General features: G+C 38.7%; 1 protein-coding gene and 1 long non-coding RNA gene across 8 annotated transcripts in view; one reads left to right on the top strand and one right to left on the bottom strand.

Annotated features, from left to right (window-relative positions):
- Nucleotides 1-665: 665 nt before the first annotated feature.
- LOC148716506 (uncharacterized) lies at nt 666-12,622 on the top strand. 4 transcript variants are annotated; one of them, XR_015995112.1, is made up of 5 exons: nt 666-1,154; nt 1,957-2,935; nt 10,631-10,802; nt 11,767-11,865; nt 12,254-12,622. It is a non-coding gene; the product is annotated as an uncharacterized LOC148716506 (long non-coding RNA). The 4 variants fall into 4 exon arrangements; XR_015995111.1 differs by lacking the exons at nt 666-1,154; nt 1,957-2,935 and adding an exon at nt 6,273-6,414 and having other exon boundaries at nt 11,678-11,865; XR_015995110.1 differs by lacking the exons at nt 666-1,154; nt 1,957-2,935 and adding an exon at nt 6,302-6,442.
- The window catches only part of LOC111332554 (alpha-1,6-mannosylglycoprotein 6-beta-N-acetylglucosaminyltransferase A), a 26,092-nt gene continuing 9,037 nt past the window's right edge, over nt 3,143-20,197 (bottom strand). The window contains exons 9-18 of one of the 4 annotated variants that reach the window (XM_088744381.1): nt 13,115-13,227; nt 12,520-12,576; nt 12,034-12,126; nt 11,395-11,478; nt 10,623-10,685; nt 9,458-9,574; nt 7,985-8,059; nt 6,361-6,463; nt 4,750-4,792; nt 3,143-4,313 (exon numbers count right to left, since the gene is read on the bottom strand). In XM_088744381.1, coding sequence (XP_088600507.1) covers nt 4,115-4,313; nt 4,750-4,792; nt 6,361-6,463; nt 7,985-8,059; nt 9,458-9,574; nt 10,623-10,685; nt 11,395-11,478; nt 12,034-12,126; nt 12,520-12,576; nt 13,115-13,227 — 947 coding nt within the window. In that variant the 3' untranslated portion in view covers nt 3,143-4,114. Of the gene's footprint in view, nt 4,314-4,749; nt 4,793-5,845; nt 6,464-7,984; nt 8,060-9,457; nt 9,575-10,622; nt 10,686-11,394; nt 11,479-12,033; nt 12,127-12,519; nt 12,577-13,114; nt 13,228-20,197 lie in introns of those variants that run through there. The other 3 variants (XM_088744382.1, XM_088744383.1, XM_088744384.1) reach the window with 3 other exon arrangements.

Genomic DNA, 20,197 nt, shown 5'->3' with positions numbered 1-20,197 from the left:
ACTGAAAAGGAAGATGTCACTTTCTTACACTAAACTTGTGTCAAGCTTAAAAATTAACACACTGGACGACGATAATCATCTGTGGCGACAAAATGTCCATAGGATTCTTTTTCATAAGTTTATTCCGTCACCCATGTTTATTTGTATATTCATCCATGCATTAAAAGTTCATGTTTCCACGACACAAAAACGTCTCGTCCAATTTGAGTGGGAGCATGTTTATATAATTTTGAGGACATCAATATTGAAATTCAGTGATGATAGACTTACCCCTCTTGCGGCACCCAAAAAGATATGTCTTTTGTTTTGAACCGCGTCTCTAGTTCGTCTACACTGGAAACTGAAAAGGGTTTTTTTTACTAAGACCTCTAAAAGCTAGAAATTATCTACAAACTGACCCATAGTTATGACCGATTTGTTGCGATACAACATGTGGAGAAATATAAACAAACCAGAAACTCACGGCTAAAAATAGCGTCTTAAAAAACTGTGGGAATTAAATCTTCGAGACTCCAGTTTACACTCAAATATCCTAATCAAGGATTTTAAGCACAAATCCTTCCCCCGATGGATAGCTTATTCGATGATAATTTTGATCCAGTTATTTTCACTTATTTACAGCGCACAGCTGAGTCTCTCCTGATAGAAAAATGATCCACGTCTAAATCTAACTTCCAATCCAGATTTTGAATTTAATATTTTCAGTAGTCGAATATTTTTTTAACCAAGCATTCACAAAGAAGTCAAATTTCCAAAGGTAAACGAGAACCATCACCGGGCAGTGTTCAGCGCGGAACCTGCTGAGTCACTCGACCGTTTGTTCTCATGAGAACGACTCTCGATCAGGGTTCAGTTGACGGAACCAGCCAAGCGAACAATTTAACTATAAACACAAGAATTTTGTGAAGATTACGAGATTAGTTCTAAGAAATATGTTCTGCTCGATTTGGTCCATCTGGTTGCTCCGATAGACATGTTGTGGATAATTGAAAATTGGGCTTGACCTCAATCAGTCGGAACCGAGATGATCTTGATTCTTTTTTCAAAAAGATTCAAATCAGACAGAAACCGAACACACCAGATTTGTTAACTTAGAAGTAATCGACATGTTTTATTTCAACAAAGTTATCGTCACAGGAAACCTGCTCGACAAGGTTTGTGTGAGAAAAAGGTTATATGTTATTGAACGTCACTTCCTGGGCGTTATCCCACTTTAAACATTCTACGTGATAAGTTGTTTCATTTTAAACTCTGGGATGATCTTTAAAGAGGTTTTACTCGGACTGATCATACTTACATTGGCTTCGAGTAACTTGAAACTACTGTATGTCCAAATAACAAACAGTTAAGATAAAGAGTTAAACAAATCTCTTTAAAGATTAAAATACAACATAAAAAATTGATGCCAAAAAAGGCCCACTGCCAAAATGACAAACGTCAATAAGCCAGTGTAACTGTACACTGAGTGCATCGATTACAAGGCAAAGATGGTTGCTCCATGTCCTCGTCGATATTTTTTAAATGAATAAAGGCTGATAGTTTCGAAAGAAACTGTTTGGGGCTGCGTCGGTGGGAGTAACGAAATAATTTGGATATATCAACAAAGTTGAAATGGTAAATTGGCCACCGTAATGATTACAAAAGCTGACGTTTCGAGCGTTAGCCCTTCGTCGGAGCGATTGAGTTCAGTTTTCCTTGCCACGGAAAGAGAACCTAAGGGAGTAAGTGATCTGTTGGTAATAACCACTAAGTGTGTTTAAAAATAACTCGTCGGATAATAATATGAAGACAATAGCAAGAGCGACATCATCGATAATAATAAACGCTTTACTGCAAGGTGTCTGAGTCAGACATGTGTCCATCGCCGTATGGTAATTTCGTTTGAATAAAATTCGGAGTGCTTCCTTTCTCTCAAATTACTACTTTTCATACTCAAGAAAGTTCTTTCTATTTTAGGAAACAGAGAAGCAAAAGGATATCACCGACCTGTCCTCTGAGCGCTGTAGCTGAAGAATGGTTTTATCAACTACCTGGGAGGGAATTTGCCTCCCTTTACATAAATTACTTCGGTACTATAAGCAACCATAGTTAATATTAGCTATTAACTATGAAGCAACTAAGCTCTCTCGGAATCCCTTTGTATCATTTACATCACCTAAACCCTCTTAAATTATTTTTCACACGGCAAAAAAGAGTTTCAAAATTCAAGTTATGGAAGAAAGAGAACGAATAATACCTTAGATAGAAATATCACGATGGTAATTTTTTCGCGCACAAAAATTCCTACAATACGCGAGAGGGAAACGAAAGAACAAAAATAGCATTTCCATTCACAAACGGCGACCGCTTCGTCTGGTTCTCGAGAGACAAACGCATTCAAACGCACCGCCATGAAAATAAAAGAGCAGCTCAGTTGAGTAGTACTTTGATTTCCTAATCCTTTAGTCTCCATTCCGGATAAAAATTGAAAACCCATTCATGAACCGTGTGACTCTATCAAATCAACAAGGCAGTCAGTTGAAGGAAATGTTTGCTGGAATATCCTACACTTAGTACGGTGAGTTTCCATGTCCAAAGAAAGGTTCCGCAACAATGCAATGTGTAGGAAGAATAGAAACTGGCTGTACTGAGATTATTTGGTGGAAATAAAAGCGTTTTGTTTAATCATCGTCGGTCAATAGTTTAAATCACAATATCTTCTGCATACTTTAAAAAGGAAATAAAAAATGAATCTATAACAATGTTATCAAGGAGATGGTTAGGACCGGTTAGCGTGCTATTTTTTGATGTTTTGGTATCTTCGGATTAAAAGTTGATCATCCTAAGAGTGGAAACCGCAAGCCAGTGACAGGCACTCGGTAAGCAAGAGAGATGAGCAAGTGATGAACGCTCCGGGGATCTATTGAGAACAGGGGAAGGCGACTTCATACTGCAAGTAAGAGCCATCGTTGTTGTCAAAATCTAACGAAAGAGTCAGCTGCTCTTTGAAAGTCTTAAAGATCTATTGAAATGGAAATGAGTCAACATGTGAGTAAGATGGAACATAACTACCAGAACACAGATCGGCATTTCAATTAAAACATGTTAATGAACATAAATTAACGCTTCTGGAAATTGAATGAAAAACAACTCAAGCCGAGGGTGGATTTCAAGCCAGTGGCACTTATCTACTTGCCTTTATTGAACTAGAAAGTACATAAACATTCAACCACCTTAACTTAGACGTCTTAGGTACTTTACCGCCAAAATAAGGTTAGATTAATATACGTTATTAATCAATGTTCTTCTGATAAGTACAACAAGCGAATGAATATGTCTAAAAAGGAGATTAACGTTAAATCTTGAAAAGATGATTTCGGAAAAATCAGAGCTGACTGGTGGTCAATTGATAAGTATAAGGAACAAGAACACAAAACAATTGACGGCACGGAATCGCCACTTTCTGTAGGCAAGTGAAACAGCTCAACCGCTTAAAATGTAAAAACTTATCCCTCACCTAATTTCTTTGTTTGCTTGGTCAACACAGACCACTCTGTGATTTCGTCATCAAACCCCTGTATACTAAGGTCCTTAACGAAAAGTAATCAATAAGTAGTTCTCTTTAAAATTCGCATATGTAATGAAAAAAACAATTAGCCTTTGACAGTCGGTAACACGTTCGCTGTTGTGAGAGACCAGCTCAGTAAGGACTACAGCATAAGTAAGGATGATCTTCATTCCTACAACACTTCCCACGATTTTACTACGTTAAAAGTAAAATTTAACTAAAAAACGCGCAAAACGTCGAAAGTGCGGACAAAGACGGTAAAGTAACCTCTCTGATGGATAGTATTGATTATCTCGCATAAATTGAATGCCTATTTATGATGTTCGACTGCGTGCATGTAAACGTTGACAGTTTATTATCATTATTATTATCATTATCATCATGATCATCATTATCGTTATCATTATTACAATTTCTGACGACTTTTCGAGCTCAGGTCACTCATTACATAGTTCTGGCTTGTTTCAATAGGGGGAAAAATAGTGTGTTTTTTTTTCTTTTTGGTCGAGCTCCCTCATAAAACAACAGATATTACTCTTAACTACAAATCTCTAGGATCAAGTTGATTCAAAAGCAGCTTCCACAGAGAGATATTTGTTGTTTTCTGTAGCTTCTACAAGGACAGAATCTCCTGTAGGAGGAGTTGTGAGCAGCACAGCTGAATAGAAGAGGCTCCTGCTGAAGAACACATTTTGACGTGACTACTTCTCTAGCCGGCGCTACGTTGCTTTTCTCATATACTACTTGTGCACACTTGGAAATTTTACTGAAAAGCAAAGAAATGGAATTTGATACAGGCACACGTCATACAGGCAGCCTCATAACCACGGTCACTTTCTTAGTGACTTACACTGAGGCTACCCTAGTGGTAAACGACCTAATAAACTACATGAGTCTTTATCATGTCATTCAGCCATAAGATCATGTTCATTGGCCGATAAAAAAACAAAACTGACAGTGCTAGTTTTGTGAACGAGAGCGCTTTCATCTGGCCCACCAAAGAAAATTAAACTACTGTAAAGCATTCCTTTTGTCATTTGGATATTTCTTTTTATCGTCTGTACATAAACAGAGAGGTTTTTTCGCGGAATGAAACCTCGACTGTGATATCAGTATAAAAAATCATATCCTTTAAACCCGCGACTTTTGATGCTATGAATACTTAAAGTCGACTGAGGCTCCTGGAACACCTTTCGCTTTACCTGGAATTCAAGACAAAAAAGTACTCCGGTTCACACGTTAAACCTAGCCAAAATAAAAATAAAAATTAATCAAAATAACGCCCAATGGGGAGTTTAAATAATGATTTCACAGGGTGAATTGCAATCGATTCTTAACATCAGAAGACTTTTTTTTTCACTGAATACCAACTGGGATGTTAACATTGTTAGAAATTAAGGAGCGTTCTTCGTCCTCTCAGTTACAAAATAACGTTACAGTAAGTATTTCGTTAGATAAGCGAAATAAAAAAAAATAAGAGAGATCAGGAATTTATCCGAAATGTTATTTGAAAATGCAGTAGAGTCATAGATATCGTAAACAAGAATCTGAAAGAACAAATAGAACAAAAGAAAACAAATAAGCAAAAAGATGTGTATGAGTTGTAGGATAAAACTTACCTGATGATTAAACAGATCAACGCGAGGACAGTTATCCACCCCAATACTTAATGAAAAATACCCATCAGGTACTCAAGCGTACTTACCATCAGGTACTCAAGCGCACTTCATAATTCTATTGTGCACGCTAATGACGTTAACAGACAGGTGTCTCGAGCTTGAAATTTTCCATTCACAGTTCCCGTCCAGCTTGCTCGCGAGTTTTGAGATTTTCAAGATAGTTTTTCCATTCCATTCCGATTGAGAAATACTTTTAGGAGCAATACTACGATTCTCGATCGCAACACGAATTATGATTAGAAAATAAAAGCTGACAGTTTGCTGACTATCGTGGAATTTCGCCACTTTCCGACCACTTTTTGTCCCAGTATATATCAAATTTTGGTGCTGATGTGCCCTTGAAGTATTGTGCAACAGAAAATTTTTATTTGTATCTGCTAACTTTCAGAATTTTCAACTTAACACGACGCAATTTTTCTGGCCGTTAAGTCTGGCAACCAACCGTTCAGGTACGGTGAATCTATTGGCGGAATTCTAACGAAATAATATACTGAGGATTTTTCCGAATAAAGCTTTTGTCTCGAAAAGGTTCTGTTATTTTTGCGTTGCAGTTTAGTCGTAGTTAGTTTTAGTTTTCGCTTAGCACGCGGTGATTCGGTAAACTCGATAAATGTGCGTATTGACTTTGAAAGCTGATCGGAAGTTTTATTTAAAATCTTGATTTCTGAATACATTTTGGCTAAAGCTATTATTAGTTTGGGAATAAGTTACTGAACTGTTCATATTTCATTAAACCTGTTTTAGTCAAAAGATGATTCATTCTAGATTCTTGCGTGCTGCCCTTCTTAAAAAAGCTTTAAATCGTGAGAAAACAAAATCAAAACAACTGTGTTGACAATGTTATAAAACAATTGGTTCATACGTCAACGTGCGTTTATTGGGTATGAAGCACTTGATAAGCTTTGAGAGCGCTCAATAAGTCAGGAGTTGCTTGAGGCGTAGCCGTGAGCATCTCTTACGCTTCTCTCGTGCTCTCCACCAACTCCAGCACATCAACGCACACTCAAGTAGGAACCGATTTTTGATTCAACCACACTAATTATTACCCTATATCAATTCACCAAGGAGCTATTCAGTGTTTTATTTACAGGAAAAGAAAAACCGCGTTCTATTTGTATTGCAATGGCCAGTTACCTTCTCTGAAACACTTGTCGGTACACGATTCGCCTGCACGTGAAATGGAAATGCGTAAGTCATCATTGTTGAGTGGCCAGTGGTAAGATTTGTCGCAGAAGTCCTTTGAAATAAAAGCAGTAACATCTTGTTTGCAGTGATACGACAAATTGAAACTACTCTTTACAATGAGCTTTGTAGGGACGTTTCTACAAAAGGAGAGCGCTAAGCGTTTTGGGGGCTCAAATTCTAGACACCTAAAATATTCTATAGTTTAGATTTATTCCTACTATTATCAGCTGAAAACGAACGATATAATATCCCGACGTTTCGGCGACTTCATGACGCCATTATCAAGGGTACGAATGAAAATAAAATGAACAAATGCGAGTTCAAGAGTTACAACTAATTTGCATAGCTATCTCCCTTATGCAAATTAGTTGTAACTCTTGAACTCGCATTTGTTAATTTTATTTTCATCCGTACCCTTGATAATGGCGTCATGAAGTCGCCGAAACGTCGGGATATTATATCGTTCGTTTTTACCTGTCTATGTATTACTAAATCTTTGTTAATATTATCAGCTGATTATTGATTTGTGAACTGCAATCGTACAAGCATTGTGTGTCTTAAAAGACAACAGCGATATTAATATAGACCTCAGTCTTTTGCGGTCAAGCCAATGCTTTGGTTATGTATCTGAAACCAGTTTCAGGAGAAGTGTAAATGGAGATCACTCTACAGTAGACCATGGAGGGAGGTTCTGACTCAGAAAAACTACCATTTTCGTGAGAGAGTAATATAAATTATCGGACAATCCACGGGCAATTAACCGGCGTATCGAAATTTTAAATTTATCCATACTATTTCTCCTTTGTGGCAGGTAGTATTAAAAGTGTTCTGCATCTTACGGGATAAATTCTATATTCACATAGACCTCTAGCTTTTCGCGTGCAGGCCGACTTATAAGTTTAGTGTCTGAACCAATCAGAACACAAGAAATTGTATATCCAGTTAAGGTTGCTGCGTGAGTGATGAAAAAGCCAGACTATTCAAATAGGAAAAAGTAAGAAAAAGTTAACCTAAGGTTATATATGTACAGCCTTACTTACTTTAAGTAAACAATAATAGCTCACCCATGTTAGCCAAAGGCAAGCCAGTCTATAGACCTGTAGATCTGGACCTACAATTTTTTTTTCCGCCCGCTTAATTTTACAATTTGACTCTTGCAAACGTTGATACAAAAATAACTTTTGTCGGGAACAGGCCTTCAAAAGATCGAAAAGCACCTGATTGGTGTTCGAAAAAGTACCCGCAATTAGTTATTTAACACTTTTAGACTACTGTATATGGGACATGCATATGACCACCTCGATCAGGAACGCAAATCCCACAACTTCTACAGGAACTACCTGCACTACGTATGTGGGGAATCATGAAAATACGCAAAACTTGCAACAGTGACAGAAATCTTTAAAAAAATCTCTAAAAAATACGCAAGACTTGCAACAGTGACAGAAATCTTTAAAAAAATCTCTATCTATCTTCCTAAAGGTTCCACTCGACGTCATACAGTGACCGCTGCCTTCTCGAGGAACCATGCTAAACTGGATAGAATTTCGGTTTAAAATAAAATTATTCGAACCTGGTTTTCAATGTAAGCATTTAATCTCTCTAGCATTCCTTCGCAGGTAAACTCAAAGGGAAGGATGAGTTTTGCCTATTGTAAATCAATAAAAGCATGATCAACTCTCCATGGGAAAACATGTTCTAAGGTGAACCCATGGGGACGGTAAAATGACACACTAATGATAACATAATTAATTTTTTATTTTTATTTAATGATTTGTGCCAGTCACTGGAGCAGAAACAATAGGACATGGGTTCCCTACGAGGTTTTAAGCTCCAACAAACCCACCCATCTCACCCCAGGGGAGGACATCCATCACACAGTAATCTCGTGCGTGGGAAATTAACGTCTCCTACCCCAACCCTGCAGGAGACGGGACCTCCATTTATTCGTCCCTTTCCGAGAAGACTAGAATATCTAGCCATTTATTGATGTTATAGAAAGGTAGCATATTCTTCTCAATTATTTTAAGACCTTGAGTGTTGGTCCGGCCGGGGCTCGAACCCTCGACTTCCCGCACAACAGTCCAGCGCTCTATCCATTGAGCTAACCGGGAAGCGGTTAGCTCAATAATAGATAATGAATATATAATAGATAATAGACAATAAATAAAATAAATAAACAAAATAGCTTAATAAAAGATAATAAATAAAAATAGGCAGTGATGAAATGAAACGGCAGCTCCTAGGCGGCATGTCCGTTGGCACGACATTGACTAACAAAATGTTTCCTTTTGTTAATACGGTATCATAAAAACAGAGGTGCGTGTCAAGAAGAACTATAGGAAGTTCTTCGTGTAAAACTGCACGCTTAAATGCATGAGTAAAAAAGTGCGCCAGCAGGTGAAAATGGTACGCAGTTCAAGTAAACCGTGTCCGTGTACAAATATTATCTGGTAAAAGGCCTTTGAAGACGGAACAAACCTGCTTGAAATTTTCAATTGAAATTGATATCAAGAATATAGCATTGTTTCCTTCTTCCTCCTTTGAGGCCATAAAATGGCGGTTCTAAAAGCCGTGTTTTGTCGCACGCGAAACACATCGCACTCCTATTCGCCTCTCCTATTCGCCTATTCGCACTCGTGTCATTCAGAAGGCGTACCATTTCGTACGTGTGTCGTATGACATGCTGAGCGTGTCACACAGCCCAAAGTCAAACAAAAGTTAACGTGAAAGATAATGTTTTCAGTCAATGACACAGGCATACTCGGAGAAAAAGAACTTCGAGTGCTCCAAATAGGAGTCAAACCCACAACATCCCGACAAGTACATCATCTTTCACTTAAATCACCAGGCTTAACATTTACCATCTTAATTCACAGAAAAATTTACCATATCTGCCCTTGTTTTGCCTGTCAAATACGTGCATATCTGCAAATTTATGACACGCTTGGTGTGCCGTTTCATGACACGCGTGCCCGTGTACACGCTTTCCGTGGAGGGTTACAAATGACAATAAAATGCGGGGCTCTCTCACAACACCACTCACCTGCTGTTTTAAAATCTCTCTAAGCGCTCTTGCCGTTTCTGTTTTATTCCAAATATTCATTGTATACACCATAGGTTTTCCAATGAATATTTCTGCATAAGGGTGCTGTGAACTTAACTACAAAACAATCATCTATTTTATATTTGGTTTGATAGTTGTCATATCATGATTTCAACAAAGCTCTAATATCAGTTAGATAGATACATTAAAAAGCTATCGAGATTATCATTCACTATACTCTGTATCATGACAGGGATCTAAACTCGGCATGTATACGCGCTTGTGCAGCACGCATCAAGAGCGCTAATAGTTTGCTGATGTGTGAATTATGCAATGGCATAAAATCACTCAATCTTTTTGCTACTTTGCGTTGATGCTATTATATGTGACCCTCTACGGGAAAACTATCGCATTATTGTTTTTGTTACGAGTGCTCGTTTATGAAGGGAGTTCCGACCGTTTGCCGTTGCTCACTGTTACAACAAATTTGAAGGGTCAGCGGTCCATCCACATAGCAGGGTTTAGTCCCCTCGCGTCACTATGTAGTTCAGTTTTCGCGCGAAAAGTTTCATAATGTTACGTAGTTTCTTTAACCGCAGTTCATATATATGAAATGTATTCACAAGCGTTACGTAGTTTGTCGATGTATGTTCGTAATGCTGCGTCTCGTGTCCCTCTAGATCCAAACCGACAGGTATGTTTTAAGCTTTCAATTCGCAGGGTTTATTTCGTTTGATGTCAGTTGTCGTGGGTAGTTAGATTTAGCATTATTTTTTTTCGTTTCAGAAATCACTGATTAAGAATGAAATGTATGGTTTGGGTAACTTTTGAGAAATGTTATCGGTGCGTTCGTTACACTCACCGTTCAAGCGACTCGCACGTCCGTCCTTTTGTTTGCAATCTTTAAAAGTCCTCTATGCTTTTGAGGGTAGTTTTGCCCCGCAATTTAAGAATTTTTTCATGAGAGCCTGCTTAATCGCCGTACTAACCTTGCTGTTAAATTATTAAAAATACAATGAACGCTATACGATTTGTTGGCCGCTTCAAAAATAACTCCGAAGATGATCGACTGAAAACCGCGAGAAGTCCCGCGCTTTGATTGTGTTTAGATTAGCAATGTTTAGATTAGCAAATTGGAAGATCACATTTACATTGCTACTCTTACATTTCTAGCTGACGGATACTCCTTCAGAATCTCAGTATTCAGACGATTTTTGCGTGGAGAAAACTGGAAAAAGAATCAGCCACCACAGATTAAATACCACAGAAAGAACCGTGAGTTGCTGGTGACTACAAAGAAAGTTACAGTTACTACTCTATCTTTTGACAGTGCACCATCAATATTGTGAGTACTTTACACATCAAATACCTAGGATTTTGCTTATTTACATCGTGAACTATTTTGTTGTCTCCGCGGGCGGTCCATAAGTTTTCTTTTATTTTACTCCCTACAACGGTAACCTCATCACAATGGCAAAGGGCGCTAAAGCTAGTCCCAACCTCCAGAGTAATATATTTTTAAAACAGCCAGGTTTCAAGAGAACGAAAAAAATCGTTCTACTTCTGGCAAACTATCTAACCACCAAAACAAACAGACAACCCTTGACAGCCTTATTTCTCTAGAGAGTGGGTTAACTGTCTCCTAGACTTAGAAAAGCGAACTTCGGCGTAACCATGGTAACTAATAAACTCACTGAACCTTACTCCTCAATTTTCATCGCCCATAGCTTTTCTCTGACTATAAAACTTTTAGCCTCTTAATCAACTAAATGAATATTTCATTTGAGTTTGATGCGTGGTGGCATCAAAGAGTTCTTTAAAACTGATTACAAGGGCAGATTTTTTCCTCCCCTCAAAAAAGATGCCATGTTACACCCCATCTTCCTAAAGTAGTCACTTTACCCCGAATTGAATTTAACGATGTCTTAACATCTTACCTTCGGATTGATGAAGATGCAACCTTGAGCAATCGCTTCTAGTACAAGATGTCCTTCGTAAGGGAATCCAAGACCTATGAACAACTTAAACCAGATGTACACTCAGATCAACAAAAAAAATTGTTGAGACACTTCTGAGTTTCAAGTTACCACTCATCGATCGTAAATGCAAGTGTGGTGTATTCATGCAGTCATGAAATCTTTTTCTGATCATATTTAGAGCTAAGTGAGAGCTTTGTTGCAATGCTATTTCCGTGCTCGATATAAACTCATTCCTCAAGAGCCAAGTTTTCCAGCTGCATCCGAGAGCTTGGTTCCTCGTCATGTTTCGATGTCGTTGTTAAGAAACTACATCTTTATTTCTTGGTTCAGGAATCCAGAAGAATCCCCCTCAGCTTAATTTAGAAAGGGTGAGCGTCAATAACATAGCATGGCTTTGCCAAGTCCTCGTCGCAGATGACCACACCTAAAGTAGAGCTTAATGCCAGGCTTACGACAAATCGCTGCTTTAACTAAAGTAGCCTTACTACGCTTGGTAGTATCCGAGTCCCATTATGATAGGGAAAAGAACCCATTAGAACGTTACAAACCAGTAGAGTTTGAAAAAGGATTAAACTGAAAATATAAAATAAAGTTTACCTTGGACTTTCTCAGCAGTCGTCTGATACTCGTCAAATTTAAATTGCCATGGTTGACCATAAATGGTAGGGCAGCTTTTTCTCCTCCTGTGAACTAAAGCAAATTATCTGAGCTGAGTTCAGTATCCTCAGAGGAGCTTTCTTCGTTCTCTTTCAATTCCACTCAGACATATGAGGAAGTCATCAAGTGAGCAATTATTCTTCTCATTTTTACTCCACAGTGTCATTGTGAGCACGTACCAAAGGATATCAAGTATACTTCAGTCTTACTTCAGAGACGGAAAGAGTAAAGTTTTATCCCTTACTTATGGTCTTCGCCATAAAATTCCCTGAAAATTGATCATTGCCTAATCCTGCATGACCCAAATTGTCCATAAAGTATGATATAAAAGCGAAGTGCGATTAAGAAAATTAAAATGGCAAACCCGGGTTGTGTACCAAAACAATATGATATACTAAAAGATTATGATTTCCTGGATATACATACCATAGCTGTGTGTAGCCTCATGTGTTTGTAAATTGCCTTCAAAAAATGTTTATGGGCCTTCAGTAGAGACAGAATAGAAAGAATAATAAAAAAAATATGATGAGATGCTGGTCCAGTTATTGCAGGAGTTATTGCTTGTTAACGGCAAAAGTGCAAAAGTTTTAAACGAGAAATTCTACCTGATTAGTAGAAAACAAACTCAAATGTACCCTCTTGAGACTTAGCGAATTGCGCGGGAGACTGGGAGATCCATTATGTATCCGAAAGACGCTCAAGTAATCCAAGAGAGTTGTAAGAGTTTCTCCAAGGAGGAACAAACTTTTCGGTTTTTCGTGTCCAGAAGGTTCTGCTGCAGCTCGCAGGCTAAGATAGGATCAACTTTACTGACCGGCCTTCGTAACATTATAACATAAAGACTGTGCATTACGCTCACCTGATTCGTAATTATAACGTCATGAGATGAATTTATACAAAAAGTTAGCCAAGCGTTTGGTTAACGAAATTTTACCATGATTTTTAAGGTACATTATTAAAGTAAATTTCAACTTATATTGTTCCTATACGTTTTTGTAATTGATTATGTACGACTGCTTACCTTGAATTCTGGTGGCTTTCCATATACAAACGCCATTGAGGTTTTTTGTGGAGTTGATTCATTACGGATACTTTTTAATGAGAAACCAAGGAACGAATTGTCAACTGACAATGCTGCTAGGATTGAAAGGAAAGTAGTAACCATGGAGAGAATTCTGCTCAAACATTTTCAAGTACGCAGTTTTCTCCTTGAACCTGCTGGCCCAATAATCTTCTATAAGTTATAAGATGTGACATACTAGATCGTCCAAATGAAAATCCAGCAATGCTGTCGGTTGCAGAATTAAGACCATGCTTTTAGGAGAAAATTTTGGCTTTGATGTTTCCTTAGGAATCGCAACTAACACATTATACCAATGAAGATGAGAATGATCTTCGCAGTAATGAACACCAATTAAATAGTAGTTAAAATGAGTCCGAAAAAAATTCAGGCTTGTTAGGGAGTTGAACCCATGACCTCTGCAAAACTGTGACCGGTGCAGAGTTCCACCATCTATATATATATATAGATGGTGGAATATATATAGATGGTGGTATATATATATATATATATATATTAAAGTGATATATATATATATATATATATAATTAGTATAATTTCAGAGCTGAACAAAGAGTTTCCAGCAATCTGATTGGTCGAACGGTTCCTTATATGACGCTATCAGTATAAACCGCTCCGGGCGGTTTATATAAAATGTTAAACTAAAATGTTAATAAATGTTACTAAAATGAGATAATTTAGAAATTTCTCTGTTGTTCAGTTCTGAAATTGTACTAAAACAATTATTCGCCTCAGCTTCGGTGAATATTGTCGAATAATCCCCTCGACTTCGTCTCGGGGATTATTCGACGATATTCACCGTTAAGGTGGACGTAACGAAGAGACCAACTCTTGACTGTTCTGGACTAGTTTAATGGACGACGTTTCGGCCGTTCGGCCTTCCTCAGGTTAAAAGTTCAAAACTAAAAAGCGGTTTACAATGATTGTGAGCGGCTTATATACAATACAGAAATATTGAGGTAACGTAATACAACAAAGGTCTAAATTGCAAACTGAGAAAAGTAGAACAATAAAAAGGCAAAAAGAAGAATCTAACTTAATTATTAGCGATAACGGAATGAAATACAATGAAATGTGTCACATTGGGAAAATGGAAGCTGCTCAATTGTAGTAATTAATGCGGTGTTTGGATCTAGATTTCCGCCGTTTGTTGAGACCATGAGGATTAAGGGTAAATAACTGCGCGGTCCAATAGGCCTCCCTAGTGAGTAATAATCGTTCAAGGTGTGCGGCATTTTCAAAAAGACCCAATTTGTTCAATTGATTTGAGAAATTTCGTGTTTAGAGTCATTAAAATGAATTGCCAATTCACAAGTTCTTTTGTTCTTCAGCATGTTCGATTTGTGGTTACGAAATCTAACTTTAAATTCAGTCGAGGTGGAGCCTACATATTGTAGGTTGCATTTGACTCAGGTGGCTAAATAAATGACGCTTCGTGACGAACAAGACGGCCTTTGCCGAATTGGATATCGGAGGCCGGTTGCCGAACTCTGAAACCCCAAAGCTTGAATGAAATAATTTTTACATAAATCGCATCTCCCGCCGCATTTTGAGCAGCCCCCGTCTTCCTCTCTCTGCCTTCCACTGGACGCTACCTGAAATTTTGACGGTGCCAACATCTCCTTAAGATTTTTGGTTCTACGATAAGCGGGAAAAATCGACTTGGATGAAAAAATTTCTTTGACTTCTGGCGATGATTGTAATAAATGAAGGTGCTTTCTGATGATGTTTTGGATATCTGGCAAAATTGGATTATATTCGAGCACTAAAGGAAAAACTTTCTTTGCTGGCTAGGCCTTTTTCTTCAAGAGTTCAGCCCTTGGTGTACTGAGGCCCTTGTCGAACTGTTCATCCGCTTGTTTATCAACAAGCTCCGGTTTCTATTCTTGCGCGCGTTAGCTGTGGGTGCTTCGTAGTCACGGAATTCTAGTTTGGTGTGATATCCACTTGCTTTTAGCGCAGACTCATATAGAGGTTTGGCTTTATCGAATACTTCTCTATTACATGAGTTGACGGAAAGTCGTCGGTTGATTGATTTAGGTAGGTAGGCGATTATGGGCGGCGGGTGGTTGGATTTGGTGTTGATGTAGAGGGGGTCGTTATTCGGCTTGCGGTAAGGATGGTATTTACCAGATTCGAGGTTAAGCGTGATGTCTAAGAAATTGACTGCTTTCAGGTTAGTTTGGATGGAGATGGTGAGGCCGTGCTGTTTAAAGAGACTAATTAATTTCTTCCTGGTTCGTTCCGCTTGAGGTCCTGGGGCGTTTTTTAGTATTTATTTTATTTTTATTTATTTATAAGCTTCGCCAAAAACAATTTGGCAGGAGAGATCTCACAGAGCTAACGTTCCATTAACGAGACTCCTAATGCGAGTCCGTCGTCTGTTTGTGGGGAGGAGCGTTGCGTGATGAGACTAAGAACGGCTGCGAGGGAGACTATCTCTGTACAGTCCTATGTCGCAGTTGTTAGAATTCGAGCTCAGAGAGCTGAGGATGAATATGCCGACGATCGAGATCACATATCTCAGCGCCGTCGTAACTGCCCATGGTTACGTCAAATAAGGAGTCGTTATTTTTCTTTTCCCAGGGGGAGTCATTCTCGAAGAGTAGTCATTTTCTGCAGTACATGATGATTTCGGTATCTTGAGGCGTTATGTTGTGATAGGTTTCTAAATGTAATCTAAATCTAAATATCGTTATGTCGGCAAAATCGTTTGGGACATCACGCCAACTCTAAGATAATAATAAGTGAAGCTATACTAAATATACAACACTATTAAAAACTATTGAAAATTATTAAAAACTATTTAAAACTACCGATAAATAAATTTAAGTTAGTTTGCTTTTAAAAATACGGAGGGATTGGCTGGAAACAGTTTCTTTTGGGAGTTTGTTCCATTCAGTTATTGTCCTAGGGAAAAGAGAAAATCTAAAAATATCTTTATGTCCTTTCGGTACAGTGAATTTAAAATCATGGCTTCCTCGGGTTCTCGTTTCTTTGTTTGTTATCAAATAATGCCCCCAATCCCCATCTAGGAGGCCGTGGCACATCTTGTACATAGTGGAGAGCCTTGCATGTCTTCTCATTGTTTCAAGTGTGTCCCACTGTAGGTCTTGCAGCATTTCCGTCACGCTCGTTGTTCGATCGTAATTTCCAGTGACAAAGCGGGCTGCTCTCCGCTGTACCCTTTCTAGAGCGGCTCTATCATTCTGGTAATGTGGGTCCCATGCGCTACAGGCATACTGGAGTTTAGGCCTCACAAGTGTCATATACACGGTTTCTTTCACTGACTTTGAACAATTCCACAGGTTTCGCTTGATAAGTCCCAGGACCTTATTTGCCCTAGATGTGATTGTTTCAATGTGTGGTGACCACCTCATTTTGTTATCGAGCATTACCCCAGATAAGGGTGAGATTCCACCTCTTCTAGGATTTGTCCACAGAATACGTATTCTCGCTTTGGTGGATCTCTCTTGGTTGTAAAACACATGATCTTACACTTTGCAGGATTAAATTCCATCTTCCACGTTTGTTGCCAGTCTTCTAATCTATACAAGTCCTCTTGGAGATCGGCTGTGTCTTCATCACAACAAATTGTCCCATATAACAATGCATCATCAGCAAAAAGTCTAACAGTAGATTTAAGAGTATCAGGTAAGTCATTTATATACATTAAGAACAGTAGCGGTCCTAAGACTGTTCCTTGGGGGACACCAGATGTCGTAACAACAGGGGCAGATGATGCCCCTTCAATTACCACTTATTGGGTACGCTGTGTTAGGAACGATTCAAACCAGTTAAGTAGTGGGCCACGAATTCCGTAATAATCAAGTTTCTTCAAGAGTCGGCGATGGGGAAGTTTTCCTTGTCTGTCTTCTCAGGCTACGATTAAACCACGGTAGGTTATAGCGTGAGGTAGTAAACTTGTGTGCTTACAGGAGTCCATAATTCCAGTGAGTCTTTGTTGAAATATATTCCACTTTGTGTCTACGGATTCGTTCTTCATTTCTACAAAGTCGTTCGCAAAGTCTTGTAATTCTTTCTCTATACGGGTGGTATCTGCCCTTTTCCTCATATAAATCTTACGTCTCACTGGCTCTTTCTTTCTACATGCCAGGTTCACTTCAAGAAGAACCATATCGTGATCGCTTATTCCCGGGATTACCCTAACATTGTTAATGATATTGACATTATTTGTCAACACAAGATCGGGAATGTTATCATCTCTCGTAGGTTCCTTTACTAGTTGGGTAAGTCTATGTTCATCGATGATTTCAAGTAACTGTTCAGAACTGGAGGAGCAATTTGTCAGTTTAAGGTCGTTCCATTTAAGGTCTGGGGCGTTGAAATCTCCCGCCACGATTACATTGCTAGTATTTAATCTATCGCCTAATTTGGCTAAAGATGAGTCAAATTCATGTAGACTGTTTATATCGGTCTTGTTTGGGCGGTAGAAGGAAGCGAAGAATAGAGATTTTGATCTTTTATTTTGGATCTGACATTGGGTCCAAATAATCTCACAGTCCGTATTCAAATCATCGCGATGAGTAACGATAATGTCTTTCTTCACTGCTTGGAAAACGCCACCATGGTTGTCAGATATGCGGTCTTTTCGATAGATGTTATAATTATCTGGGAAGATTTCGCTGTTCTCAATATCTGGGTATAACCAGGACTCATTGCCGAGAATTATATCTGGTTTGTATTGATGGACGATTGCAGCAATATTGACGACTTTGTTCTTGATGCTTTGACAACTTACTGCAAGGCAAGTTAATTTGCATTTTGTATGCTTCTGATTTTTCCTTAAGGTCTGCTCACATTCTTGACATTTTTGCGACTTCTTTGGGCTTGGGTTTGCTTCAATGTCTCCACAACATATAAGAGAAGGACGAAAGCAGGCACAACAATTTCTATAATATAAGCAAGGGCAGCGAGATCGTTTGCTTCGTTTTGGCGAAGTTGATAGCATCTAATAGGAGGGTTTCAGATATGGACTGGTAGAAGTTGTCGATGTCGAATATAATGAAGGAGTGCTTGTTTTTGTCGGGGATGTGTTTGAACCAGTTGATGACTTCTGAAGAATTTTTCTATTGGTTGAGAGATGTTTTACTTTGGATGCTGTTGTTAATCTTGTCTAGGATAGACTTGCTGATGTGGCCTAAGTCATTCGTAGCGGAGTTAATTAGCCGGCATGTTAGTTTATTAGCGAAGTTGTCTTTCCTTTAACGAGATGAAGGCATGTTTCGTAGCGATGAGTTCGGTGTGGTCTGCGAGATTAAGGTTGGTGGATGTGCGTTTTGCTTCTTCGTTGATTAAATCAGCTGTATTGGTATTCGATTTTCTGTAGGAAGTGGTGATGCTGTTGTGAAGTAGTTTGTCGTGTTGCGCTTTGGAAAGTTCGTAGTAGTTGGTGGTCTTGTCAGCTGGAATGAAGGCATTAGATGACATCTTGATCTTTATTATATCGCGGTTTAATTGGTCTAGAAACTGATCTTGTATTTTCCTGAATTTTATGAACTTCAAAGAATCAAAATGGTCGCATTCAAACTTGCTTAGATCGCCATTTGGAGGCGGGAATTTTCTAGACTTGAAGCCGAAAATTTCGTTTTTCATGGTGTCGAAGTCTTGCGGGTTGTCAAAGAAGTAGGCTTTCCATCGCATGCGCTTGACGACGCTTTCCGTTTTGTCGATCAGGCATGTCAGGTACTTGTTTGGAAAATCCAAATCTAACTTGTTTCATCTTGAAGAGAGTCAGCTGCGGCGATAGTGCTCTACTAAACGGGGTCAGGAGCGTAATTATATGGAGGAGATGCTTTAGCTGGCTGTATAGTGCTCAATACATAAAATAGAGCGTAAATAGAAATAGTAAAATCAACAACGAAACAAAGTTTCCGTGACTCGTGGTTTCATGCTTCAAGTTTCAAGACTATACAGAGACGACGGACTCGCATTACTAAAAAACACCCCAGGACCTCAAGCGGAACGAATCAGGAAGAAATTCATACAACAATACAATACAATACAAAGACTTTATTTAAACACGATGATTGTTAAAGCGACTACACGCTTGTGGGGTCGTTCGTAAAATGGAATAAAATGAAATGTAGTAAAATAAAATAATTAAAGTAGCCTATCAAAATTAGAAGATCTAAAAATATTTAAAATTGGGATCCTTAAAGTTCACTGTCTGTGGAGAAATAGAATTAAAGTTCAAATTTAAAAGTGCCTTTGATTTGTAGACTAACGAGGAGAGCTGCTTAATGGTTATATTTCTTAGATTTGATTCTTGGAGAAGTGTGTTAAAACGATAGGTCCTCTTCTGGAAAAACTGTTTTTCATGTAATATGTATTGAATTTTGTCATTAGTCTCTCTAAACAGCACGGCCTCACCATCTTCATCCCAACTAACCTGAAAGCAGTCAGTTTCCTAGACATCACGCTTAACCTCGAATCTGGTAAATACCATCTTTACCGCAAGCCGAATAACGATCCCCTCTACATCAACACGAAGTCCAACCACCCGCCACCCATAATCGCCCACCTACCTGAATCAATCAACCGACGACTTTCCGTCAACTCATGTAATAGAGAAGTATTCGATAATGCCAAACCTCTATACGAGTCTGTGCTAAAAGCAAGTGGATACCACAGCAAACTAGAGTTCCGCGACTACGAAGCACCCACAGCTAACGCCCGCAAGAACAGAGACCGGAAAACAATATGGTTCAACCCTCCCTACAGTAAGAACGTCCAGATCAACATCGCAGGAAAATTCCTATCCCTAATTCAAAAACACTTCCCGAAATCGCACCGCTACTCCAAAATTTTCAACAAGAACACAGTCAAAGTAAGCTACTGCTGCATGGAAAATATGGAATCTGTTATCAGCCGCCACAACAAAAACATTCTCGACACCCCCCCCAAACTACCCAGCAAGATGGATGCAACTGCAGGACGAAAACGAACTGCCCCCTAAATAATAAATGTCTCTCTACAAGCCTGATCTACAAAGCCAACGTC

Source organism: Stylophora pistillata, chromosome 14 (assembly GCF_964205215.1).
Source record: "Stylophora pistillata chromosome 14, jaStyPist1.2, whole genome shotgun sequence".
Lineage (NCBI taxonomy): Eukaryota > Metazoa > Cnidaria > Anthozoa > Scleractinia > Pocilloporidae > Stylophora > Stylophora pistillata.
Note: the sequence above shows the minus strand (reverse complement) of the source record. Positions and strands in the feature narration are given on the sequence as shown.